Below are 12,993 nucleotides of genomic sequence, written 5' to 3'. Positions count from 1 at the left end.
CATAGCAATACTGGCACACCTTAACAAACAAGAAAAATCTCAAATAAACCATCTTAAACTACACCTAACAGAATTAGAAAAAGAAGTACAAACAAAGCCCAAAGTCAGCAGAAGGAGGGAAATAATAAAAATTAGAGCAGAAATAAATGAAAATGAAACACAAACAACGGTAGAAAGGATCAATGAAACAAAGACCTGGTTCTTTAAGCAGATAAACAAACTGACAAACCCTTACCAGACTCACTAAGACAAAAAGAGAGAAGTCTCAAGTAAATAAAATTAGAAATGAAACAGGAGAAATTACAACAGATACCACAGAGATACAAAGGATTATAAGAGACTACTCTGGAAAACTATATGCCAACAAATTGGACAATCTTGAAGAAATCAACAAATTCTTAGACTCATATAGCCTCCCAAAACTGACAAGAAGATAAAGAGAATCTGAATAGACCAATCACAACTAAAGAGATTGAGGGGCTGGCCTTGTGGCATAGCAGTTAAGTTCACACATTCCATTTCAGCGGCCCGGGGTTCACCAGTTCAGATCCCAGGTGGAGACATGGCACTGCTTGGTAAGCCATGCTATGGTAGGTGTCCCACACATAAAGTAGAGGAAGATGGGCACAGATGTTAGCTCAGGGCTAGTCTCCCTCAGCAAAAAAAAAAGGAGAATTGGCAACAGATGTTAGCTCAGGGCTAATCTTCCTCAAAAAAAAACTAGAATAAAGGGGTCAGCCCCATGGCCAAGTGGTTAAGTTCACGTGCTCAGGTTTGGCAGCCCAGGGTTTTGCAGGTTCGGATTCTGGGTGCAGACATGGCACCACTCATCAAGCCATGCTGAGGTGGCATCCCACATGCCACAACTAGAAGGACCTACAACTACAATATACAACTATGTACTAGGGGGCTTTGGGAAGAAGAAGGAAAAGAAAATATTGGCAACAGATGTAGCTCAGGTGCCAGTCTTTTAAAAAAAATAAAATAAAACTACACTAACCTTACACCCTTTAAAATGGCTATAATCACCCAGACAAAAAATAACAAATTTGGAGAGTATGTAGAGAAAAGGGAACCCTCCTACACTGCTGGTGGGAATGCAAACTGGTGCAGTCACTACAGAAAACAGTATGGAGATTTATCAAAAAATTAAAAATAGAAATATCATATGACCCAGCTATCCCACTACTGAGTATCTATCCAAAGAACTTGAAATGAACAATTCAAAGAGACTTGTGCACTGCTATGTTCACCACAGCATTATTCACTATAGCCAAGAAGTGGAAGCAACCCAAGTAACCATCAACTGAGGAGTGGATAAAGATGTGGTGTATATATATATAATGGAATACTACTCAGCCATTCAAAAAGACAAAATCGTCCCATTTGCAACAACACGGATGGACCTTGAGGATATTATGTTAAGCGAAATAAGCCAGACAGAGACAGACAAACACCGTATGATTTCACTCCTATGTGGAAGATAAACTAACACATGGACAAAGAGAACAGCTTAGTGGTTACTAGAGGGGAAGGGGGTTGGGGATGGGCAAAAGGGGTGAAGGGGCACAGATACATGGTGACTGACAAATAAGAACGTACAACTGAGATTTCACAACGTTATAAACTATTATGACCTCAATTTTTAAAAAAGCGTTCACTAAGTGAGAGTAGCCAGACACAAAAACTCTGTATTGCACAATTTCATTTATATGAAGGTCTAGAAAAGGGAAAAGTACAGTGACATAAAACAAGTTAGTGGTTGCCAGGAGCTTGGGATTGGGGGTGAGGGGCATGGATTCACTTTGGAGGGGCATGAGGGACTTGTTGGAATGATGTAAATGTTCTATATTATGAATGTGGTCATCGTTACACTACCGGACATTTGTAGTGTACAATTTTAAGTGTTAAAATTGGTGAATTTGCTCATATGTAAATATACCTCAATAAAGATGATTTTTAAAAAGTAAAAAAACAAAAAAGGATAATACGGTTATAATGTTCTAAACCAATGTTACCTCAATAACAAATAAATAAAAATTAAAAAATAAAACAAAGAAGATAATAAGGGAATATTAAATCTGTATGCCAATAAATTTAACAATTTAGATAAAATGGAAAAATTCCTTGAAAAACACAATTTACCAGACTGACACAAGAAGAAACAGAAATTTTTGAATAGTTCTCTTTCCAATGAAGAAATTGAATTTGTTAATATAAACCTTCCCATTAAGAAAGCTGCATGCTCAGATGACTTCAATAGCATATTGTATCAAACTATAACACAATTCCTTCAGAAAATAGAAAATAAAAGTACATTCTCCAACATTTTTTAGGAGGCCATCATGACCCTGATATAAAATCTGCCAAAGAATTACAAGAAAACAAAATTACAGACCCCAACCTTCATGAATATAAACATCAAAATCTTAAAAAAAAAAAAAAAAAACACAACTCTCAGCAAATCAAATTCAGAAAAACATAGAAGAGATAATTTATCATGACAAAGTGTGGCTTATCCCAGAAATGCAATGTTGGTTTAACATTCTAAAATCAATTACTTTGATTTTATAGTCATGCCATCTGAAGCAGAAAGAAAGCATTGAAAAAATTCAAAACCCATCAAAAGAAAGATGATCAGCAAAAGAATAAAAGGAAATATTCTCAACCTGATGGTGTCTTCTACAAAAAACCTACACTAATAGCATACTTTAGGTGAAATATTGAATGTTATCCAATGAGATCAGGAACAAGGCAAGGATATCTAATTTTACCATTTCTATTCAACATTGTACTAAAAGTTTTAGACAGGAAAATAAATAAAATATCAAAAGAAAGTAGAACTTACCAGTGAAGCCATGTGGGCCCCAAGTTTTCTTGGTGGGAAGGTTTTACTACAAATTCAATTTCAGGTTATCTGTCTTTTCTCAACAGTAGTTAGTGTCTTTCAATGAATTTGTTCTTTTCATCTAAGTCAGGATCAGCAAACTTTTTCTGTAAAAGGCCACATAGTAAACATCTCAGGCTTTTCTGACAATACAACCTCACAACTGCTCAACCCTGCCATTGCCGTACAAAAGCAGCCACAGATAAGAGTAAACCAATAAGTGTGATCGTGTTCCAATAAAACTTTATTCACAAAACAGGTGGCAAGCCAGATTTGGCCCACAGACTATACTTTACTGACCATTGATCTAAGTTGTCAAATTGACTGGCATAAAATTGTTCATATTACTTTATTGTCCTTCTAATGTCTGGAGGATCTATAACGATCTCACCTCTCTGATTCCTGATACTGGAACTTTGTGCCTTCCCTCTAATCAGTTTGTCTAGATGTTTATCAATTTTATTGATCACTTCAAAAACAAGATTTGGGCTTCATTTTCTCTGTTGTTTTTCTGTTTTCTATTCTACTGATTTTGTGCGCATCTTTATTAGAGCCTTCCTTCTGCTTACTTCGGTTTTAATATACTCTTCTAGTTTCTCAATGTGAAAGCATAGGTCACTGATTTGAGACCATTCTTTTCCAAAATAAGCAAATGCTATAAACTTGTCTCTAACCCTACATTCCTCAATGTCCTCAATGGTTGATATATTTTCATTTTCATTCAATTCAAAATATTTTGTAATTTACCTCATGATTTCTTCTTTGACCCATGGGTTATAGAAAATTTGCTGCTCAATTTTCAAATATTTGGGGATTTTCCACATGTCTTTTCATTAAGATGTCTAGTTTAACTCTGTTTTGGTCAGAGAATATACATTGTATAATTTCAATTCTTTTACATTTATTAAAACTTGTATTATAACTCAGAATATGTGTTATCTTGGTAAAAGTCTGTGTGTACTAGTAAGAGTATACATTCTGCATTTGTTGGTTGAAGTGCTATATTAATGTCAATTAGTCAAGTTAGTTGATAGTGTTGTTCAAGTCTCCTACGTCATTGCAGATTTTCTGACTATGTTAATTATGAGTGGAGGATATTGAAATCTCCAACTATAATTGTGGATTTGTCTTTTTCTCTCGAGTTCTCTCAGATTTTCCCTCATGTGTTCTGAAGCTGTTGGGTAGAAACACATGTCCTCTTGACGATCTGACTCTTTTATCCTTCTGCAATGTCCCTCTTTATCCCTGGCAATATTCCTTGTTCTGAAATCTACTTTGCCTAGATAAGATAGGCATTCTAGCTTTCTTTGGATTAGTGTTTGCATGGTATTTCCATGGAAAGTACTTCCATCCTTTTACTCTTTTGTTTTTGTAGACAGCATATACTTGGGTCTTACTTTTTTTTAATCTAATCTGACAACCTCTGCTCTTTAATTGGAGTATTTAGGCCATTTTAGATAAGGTGATTATCATTGTAGGTGGATTTATATCTACCATCTTGAGATTTATTTTCTATGTGTTTGACTTTCTTTGTTCATTTTTCCCTATTTTCCTGATTTTTTTAACTGAACGTCTTTTATGATTCCATTGTACCTCCCTTATTGGCTTGTCATTGATATCTTTCTCTTTCCTCATTTCCTCCTTTCCTTATTCCTTCTTTTTTTCCCTTTTCTTTTTTTTTTGATTGTTCTAGGGTTTCCATTATACATCTTTAATCATGTTCTTCCTTTAAATAATACCATCCTACTTCATGTACATCAAGTGACCCTTACGACAGCATGCTTCCTCTCCCTCTCCCTGGCCACGATCACACATTTTATTTCTACATATGGTACAAATTCCACAACAGATTTTAATATTTTTCCTCTAATCAGTCATTAATCTTTTAAAGATATCTTTTAAAATTAGAACAAAACTATTTTATATTTATACACATATTTATCATTTCTAATGTTTTTCATGCCCTTGTATAAATCCAAACTTCCACTTGGTATAATTTTCCTTCTGGCAGAAGAACTTCCTTTAATATGTCTTTTAGTGGTCTGCTTGCAATAATTCCTCAGCTTTTGTTCATCTGAAAAAAATTTTAGTTTGTCTTTATTTTTTAAAGGTACTTTTATATGTATAGAATTCTACATTGACAGGTTTTTCCCATCCCTAAAATAGTACTTTAAAAGTATCTCATTTCATCTGGCTTTCATAGTTGCTGATGTGAAATACGCCGCTGTGTATTTTTCCCTTTGGCTGCTTTTAAGATGTTCTCTTTGTCACTGCTTTTCAGCAGCTTGATAATAATGTATTTTGGTGTACTTTTCTTCATTTCTTCTGCTTGATGTTCATGGAGCATCTTTGACTTATGAATTTATAGTTTTCATTAAATTTTGAAAAATTGTGGCAAATATATTTTATGTCCTCTTTCTGAAACTTTAACTTAAGTATGTTAGATTGCTTGATGTTATACCATAGGTAACTGAAGCTCTGGGCTTTTTTAGGGGGAGACAGGGGTCTTTTTTCTCCATGTGTTTACTTTGAATTTTTCTAGTAACATGTCTTCCAGTTAACTAATCTTTCCTTCTGCAGTTTCTAATCTACTGTTGACTCCAGCCAGTATATTTTCATTGTACCATTTCAGATATTGTATTTCTCATTTCTAGAAGCATGATTTGGGGAGTTTTTTAAATATCTTGTATTTTTCTCTTCATCATGTTCAATTTTCCTCTATCTTCTGAACATAAGGAGTGTACTTATAATAGCTATTTTAACATCCTTTCTGTGAATTCTCTCATCTTTGTCATTTCTGGGACAGTTTGTATTGATTGATTTTTCTCCTGGTTATAGTTCATATTTGCCTCCTTCTTTGCATGCCTGGTAATCTTTTGCTGGATGCCAGACATTATAAATTTTACACTGTTGGTGCCAGATGGTGCTGTGTGCTTTTAAAAGTTGTTGGCTTTTGTTACTGGACACAGTTAAGTTACTTGGTATCAGTTTGATCCTTTTGAGGCTTATTTTTGTCAAGAATTAGTAAGAAAGGGCAATTGCAGGGCTCACCTTATTTATTTCCCTTCTCTCAGGAATTACTGTCCTGTGCTGTCTGTTGTCTAGTATCTGAAAACCACTGTTTGAAATATTTTGCAGTTTTCTAATTGTTTAAGATGAGAGAATAAATCCAATCCCAGTTACACCATCATGACCAGAAGCAGAAACCTGAAAGAAGCAACTGCCAAAATAAGTAAACAGCAAGGTTACAGGATATACTGTCAAAATACAAAAATCAATTGTATTTCTATATACTACTAGCAAACATTTGTATAGTAAGTTTTTCACAATAATTTCATTTATAAAAGCATCAAAAAATATAAGTACTTGGGAATAAATGTATCAAATGACATGTAAGACCTCTACACTGAAAACTATAAAACATTGCTGAAAGAAATTAGATAAGACCTAAATAAAGAGTGTATCCTGTCCACAGATTGTAAAATTCAACCTTGTTGAAATGTCAATTTTCCCCAAATTTATCTTCAGATTCACATTCAACCCAATTATAATCTCAGCAGGATTTTTTAAACAGAAATTGATAAGTTGATTCTAAAATATATACGGAAATGCAAAGGACCTAGAAAAGCCAAAACAATCTTGAGAAAACAAGGAAGACTTATACTATCTTACTTCAAGACTTACAGTAAAACTAGAGGAATCAAGACAATGTGTTGTTGGCATAACTAACAAAGATCAATGGAACAGAATTAAATCCATAAATGGAACTACATTTACACAGTTAATTGATTTTCAGCAAAGCTTCAAAGCAATTTAAGAGAGAAAGAAGTCAGCAAAGAACTCTATTTCTATGTGGAAGAACCATGTTTCCATGTAGAAAAAAACTGACCACAACTCTAACTCAATTATATACAAAAATTAATTCAAAATTGATTACAGACACAAACATAAAAGCTAAAATTATAGGGGCTGGCCCAGTGGCGTAGTGGTTAAATTCATGTGCTCCACTTTGGCAGCCTGGGGTTCCTGCATTTGGATCCCAGGCATACACTTACACACCACACATCAAGCCATGCTGTGGCAGCATCCCACATACAAAATAAAGGAAGACTGGAACAGACGTTAGCTCAGGGACAATCTCCCTCAAGCAAAAAAAGCAAAATTGGCAATGGAGGTTAGCTTAGGACCAATCTTCCTCACCAAAAATAAATAAATTATATATATATATATATATATATATATAAAGCTTCTTAGTTTTATAGATAACATATATACAACACAAATGCCCATCAAAAGAACAGATAAACAAGTGTGAAATATTCATATAATATAATACTATCCAGCCCAAAAAAAACCCTGCTACTGATATATGCAACAACAGAATCTCACAGATATATTGAGTGAAAGAAACCGAATGTAGCATGTGATTCAATTTTATAAGAAATTCTAGAATAGGCAAAACTAATCTATGGTGAAAATTTCAGAGCAATAGTTGCCTCTAGGGCTCGGAGAAATGACTGGAAAGGGGCATGAGGAAATTTTCTTGGGTGAGGAAAATCTAAATCGTGATTACAGAGAGGTTACACTTATGACGCATTTGTCAAGATTCATTGACTTGTACACTTAATCGTTGTGTATCTCGTGATTTATAAATTTTACCTCAACAACAAAAATGGAACTTTAAAGAAATATTGAATTCTAATTAGCAGGCTAGTTTTATACAACGATATGGTTTATCAGTTATAAAACTACTTTCTGTGTTTTCTTGTGTGAACAAATGTGTAAACATATTGGGTATAATGAGAGCCTGGTGTCTCACTCTTGGAAAGATACATAGATTTCCTAACTGTCTGCTGAAAGGAACCAAAGCAGTGACACACAAGTAGCAAAAAACACACCTTGTAATCAGTTTCTGGTTGCTCCATACCATTCTCCACTAAAAGGAACCAGGCCCCCTTAGAAAAATGACTGATTGTAGGCTAAGAGAAGTAGAAGATAAACATGGAACATCTATGTGCCCAAAGGTAAAGAATTGCTGCGGGCTGGCCCTGTGGCTGAGTGGTTAAGTTCGCACACTCTGCTACAGGTGGCCCAGTGTTTCGTTGGTTCAAATCCTGGGTGCGGACATGGCACTGCTCATCAAACCACACTGACGCAGCGTCCCACATGCCACAACTAGAAGGACCCACTAGGAAGAATATACAACTATGTACTGGGGGGCTTTGGGGAGAAAAAGGAAAAAAAAAATCTTTAAAAAAAAAAGAATTGCCAAAAAAATGATGGGGACATGTCAAAAGGACAAAGGAGTCACTGTAGAGGCCCCCACTGGCAGTTCAACAGTTACCCACACCCTCCACCAATTTTTCTGTCAACTCATCAGTGGGCTGCATGTTCCTGTGACAGGAACCACACCCTTTCTTCAAAGGTCTGAATCTCTACCCTGTGGTTGGGGAAGGGAGTACATCCTTTAAGTTTCTAAGAAGGAACTCTTAGCCCTAGAGGTAAGAGCTGCACTTTGTAGTTGCTGCGTCTGTATAACGTAGAGTCCTCTTTAACCCCTTTTACTAATTAATTATTTTTTACTACAAAACAATTCTTTATACAAACTTTTTCTTTAAAATCACTGGTGTGGTACCTGTCTCCTGATTGGATCCTGACAGAGATTGGGACACATCATTTCTCTCTTAGTTCTATCAAAAATTACCTAAATATAATCATGAGGAAGCATCAGACAAACACAAAAGGAGCGACATTCTGCAAAATAAGTGACACGTACTTTTCAAAATTTCAAGGTCAAATAAGATGAAGAAAAATTACAACTAACTACAATGCGTGACTGTGGCTTGGCTTCTGCGTTTGGGGAACAGGAAGTAATTATAAAGAATATTTATTGGGACAACTGGTGAAATTTTGAATATGGACTATTGATTAGATAATAACATTGGATCAATGTTCTAGTTCCTAATTCTGTAATTATACTGTCGTAATGTAGGAGAATGTCCTTATTCTTAGGAAATACAAATTGATGTACTTCATGGTAATGGGGAAATTACTCTCAAATTGTTCAAAATAAACTAGTGTGTGTGTGTGTGTAGAGAAGAGGGGAGAGAGAGACTAATAAAGCAAGTGGGACACTATGTAAACAACTGGTGAATCTAGGTAGAGTGTATGTGGGAGTTCTTCGTACTATTCTTGCATCTTTCCTAAAAACGTTAAATTACATTAAAATTGAAAATTATCAAAAACAACAAATACATTTAATCCTTGAAATGTTAAATGTGATCATTTTAAAAGGAAGGCATTGGGGCTGGCCCAGTGGCGCAGCAGTTAAGTGTACACGTTCTGCTTCAGTGCCCCGGAGTTCACCAGATCGGATCCCGGGTACAGACACAGCACCACTTGGCAAGCCATGCTGTGGTAGGCGTCCCACAAATAAAGTAGAGGAAGATGGGCATGGGTGTTAGCGCAGGGCCAGTCTTCCTCAGCAAAAGAGGAGGATTGGCAGCAGATGTTAGCTCAGGGCTAATCTTCCTCAAAAAATAAATAAATAAAAGGCAGGCATCAACAAAAGTTCAAAATTGAAAACTGGTTCAAGATGGCAAATTGAATACATGCACAACAGGACTGAGAAACTACTATAGCGGAGGATCAAATTTTCCTTCTACCCTTCTAGGTCCTTTGGCTGCTCTGATAATTAAATTGACATAAGACAGATTAACAGGAGAAAATCAAATTTAATTTCAGATGTACAGGAGCCCCATAAAAATATGAAACCCAAAGGTGGTTAGACAATTGAGGCTTATACCCCACCCTGAGCTAAGGAAGGGGACAGGGCCAGGGGCTTCAAAGGGGAGGAGGGCAATTCACAGGAAGATGAGAACAGGTGTTCAGTAATCAGATGTTTGCCCTGCCATGCAGGTCAGTTTTTCAGATAAAAAGTTATCCCTAGTAATAGCTCTCTTTCTGGGTCAGGCCCTTCATCTAAATTGTTTCTGCAAGTTAAAGGAGAGGTAAAAGTTTTTCTCGAGTCTGCTGGGTCTTGATTACCTTCAGCTCAAAAGAATCCACTCACCGAAGTGGCGCATTTTGGGATGGCATATTCTGCTCCCCTTCACTACCAAACAAATTTCAAAAGCTCCCCAAGCAGATCAGAAATTGTGAGCAGGTAGGACGTATCCGACAGTGAAACCAGAGCAAAACCTGTGGCACAAAATTCAAACTGAATAAAGCTGTTGAGAGGTTAAAAAAGCCATTTTCAACAAAGCCTCCAGCTCAGAGTCAACAAACAAGCAGGTCTGGGACAATTATCAAAACAATGAATTGAAGGAAGAATTCAGAATACCTAGATCTTTCAAGCACGCTCCCCTCTTTTGCTTATACTAAACAGGAGGCATCCTCAGCATTGGAATTTTTGGACAAAACTCCTAGAACTGCTTTCTAAACAAAGTGAACAATTTACCTCGTATGTGGGAGGCAGGTGTGGGTATACTGTCCTTGTTAATGATGAGGCTAGAGAGAGGCAGAGGAGAAAGGCAAGAACCTTGAGACAGCTCTGACGCACATAGCTCCCAGAATGGGCACTGAAGCCTGAGAAGCAGGGAGGTGACCCAGGTTATTTGCAAATGAATGGAAGGGGAAGCTGTCCCTCTCTCCCACTCCCACAGAAGACAAGTTATTCAACCTACTCAACGGGATTTCTGAACCTTTCCCCACTTTCAACATGCATACTTCCCTCCCTCCAGCCCAGTGTTACTCTAGGCAATGAAATGACCAAGAGGCAAGATTTCTGAAATCAAAACTTGAATTCACCAACAAATGAACATCAATTCTAGAATGAAAGCTCATTGTAAAAGGGATTTTTGTCTTTTTTCTCTGCTGTATCCCCAACACCTATAACAGTGTAATTGCTCGGTAAATACTTGTTGAATGAACTGATAAAAGCAAGTCAATAGAAATAATTTACACGCTCAACACTAATGGAATTGCTTAAGTTGCAACCCACACAGCTAACTATTATGCAACCATTAAAAAGATGATTTGTAAAGTTAGTAATATTGAAACTGAGGATGGAGTTAAAATTTCCCTTGATTAGGGTAAAACTGTGCCTTGTACCCACAAAGTTAACATGGGAAACAAAACGAAGTTTCTGAGCTTGCCTTGCAGAACAGTAGGAGGATCGCTCATAAGAAAGGAACTTCCTGACAGCCCCTGCCTGACTAAGCATCTTGCAGGAGCACTGAGAAGCTAAAATGACTGATCGTAAACTCTGGAATCATACACTAAAAATACACGGAATGCAACACATGGAACAGACAGTCACACCTGTGCAGACTACTCCTAGAACTTCAATCCCAAGGCCACATGTTCCCCCTCCACTACCTAAAACCCCAAATAAAAACTCTCGCTTGTAGCTTCTCGGAGAGTTCTGGATTACAGAGTTAGCTGCCTGTTATCCCTGCTCAGCATTTTGCAGTAAAATTCCTACTTTCTTCCACTACACCCCGTGTCAGAGATTGGCTTGCTGCGCAACCAGTGAGTGAACTCACTTCACGTTTGATATCAATATGGAGAAACATTTGATAATGTTAAAAATTTTTTAAAGTAAAAGAATAACATACTCATGAGGGAAATACGTAACCTCTTGGTGGGCTTATGTATTTTTGTTTTGTTCTCTGTGTTTTCTGATTACAAATTGCTTTTATTATTATAAAGAACCTCATCTTTTAATTTTCTTATTTTTCCCTTGAGAACACATGCAAACCCAACTCAGATATGATTACCACCTAGCCTGAACTGAATGAACCAATTAATAAACGAATGCAGGATCCTGCACAGTCGGGATAAAGTAATGCTTGAGAGCACGGACTCTGGAGACTATACGCTTATAAATCTAACACGCCTAAATTATGGAGCCTGAATTCTGACTCTGTAACTTAACAGCTGTGGGACCCAGGGTAGTTACTTAGCCTCTATCAGCCTGAATCTACTCATCTGCAAAAGTGGGATAAGATTCTTCCTCATTAATGTTAGTGTGAAGATTAAGCGACTCAATACTCATTTAAAGCACTTACAACAGTGCGGGGCACCACAACTATGCGAGTGTTAGCTTCTATTATTACTGGATTCAAAACACTGCACTTGTTCTGCTGAGGAGAATGGAAATCAAAATCCAGTCGCCATCAGCAGAGACAGGGAGGCACAAAAAAAGTGATGTGGGGGTCAGAGCAGAATGAAATCAGGCTAACGCCAGGTCCAAGCAAGAAGCGGGTATTAGGAAGGAGTGACTCACTTTGCAAAGAGTGACTCCAGGAAGCCACAGGAGAGATGGTATCTGAACCCACTTCCAAGAACGAGTAGCACTCCACCAGGCGGCTAGTAAGAGATACGAGGAAGACCGCCAAGGAGCTCGGCAAAGACACAAAGACTAAAATTGAGTTGCTCGTTGCCCAGGACACCAGAAATGCGGAGAGGATGGAGTGACCAGGATGCATAACCAACCTATGGTGAACAGAAGCGGTTACAGAGTGTTTATCATGCAAAACGCCACCAGACGGGAGGGGAATGATAAAGATAACAGCAACAATAACAATAACTACGCCCAAGGTACTAAACTGTAGAAAGGAAATAAAGAACAAAGGTGTGGTTGAGAAAGCCAAGATGACCACGACCCATCGCTCTCCACCATCCCCTATGCGCCAACACTGGAGACGACGAGGCTGGGGCCGGCAGACGGAGAAACAGCGTCCCCCACAGGCGGCGAACGGCCTGGAGCAGCCCCGGGAGGAAGAGAGTCAGCGCGAGAACTACAACTCCCACCGAGGCTGCACCACAGGCCCGGCGGCAACTTCCGCCTCCGCCCGCCCGCACGTCCCCTCTTCATTGGGACCTACCAGGGAGCGGGCCTGGCGCGTGACCACGCGTGACCCCGCGTGACTGGGACCCCTGAGTCGAGAGGCCTGGAGGCGGGACTCTGGGGCCTCATTGGTAAAAAGGCGACCCGAAGAGGTGGGACTAAACTTGAAAATCTCGATAGTGATTGGAGTTCATGAGATAAGGGCGGAGCTAGGAGAAAAACCCCCAGGATACTGGCCAATCAGCGTCTAGGA

The 12,993-nt window shown here is 38.0% G+C and overlaps 1 protein-coding gene across 4 annotated transcripts in view; it reads right to left on the bottom strand.

Moving 5' to 3' along the window:
• KLRG1 (killer cell lectin like receptor G1) overlaps positions 1 to 12,993 on the bottom strand; it is a 42,410-nt gene extending 29,417 nt beyond the window's left edge. For 3 of the 4 annotated variants that reach the window (XR_011496936.1, XM_070494345.1, XM_070494346.1), the window contains exons 1-2: positions 12,778 to 12,993; positions 12,177 to 12,385 (exon numbers count right to left, since the gene is read on the bottom strand). Coding sequence is in view for 3 of the 4 variants with exons in the window: in XM_070494345.1 (XP_070350446.1) it covers positions 12,177 to 12,385; positions 12,778 to 12,869 (301 nt within the window). In the remaining variant the exon portion in view is untranslated. Of the gene's footprint in view, positions 1 to 12,176; positions 12,386 to 12,499; positions 12,711 to 12,777 lie in introns of those variants that run through there. The other variant, XM_014850957.3, reaches the window with a different exon arrangement.

Source organism: Equus asinus, chromosome 22 (genome assembly GCF_041296235.1).
Source record: "Equus asinus isolate D_3611 breed Donkey chromosome 22, EquAss-T2T_v2, whole genome shotgun sequence".
In the NCBI taxonomy this organism is placed as follows: domain Eukaryota; kingdom Metazoa; phylum Chordata; class Mammalia; order Perissodactyla; family Equidae; genus Equus; species Equus asinus.
Note: the sequence above shows the minus strand (reverse complement) of the source record. Positions and strands in the feature narration are given on the sequence as shown.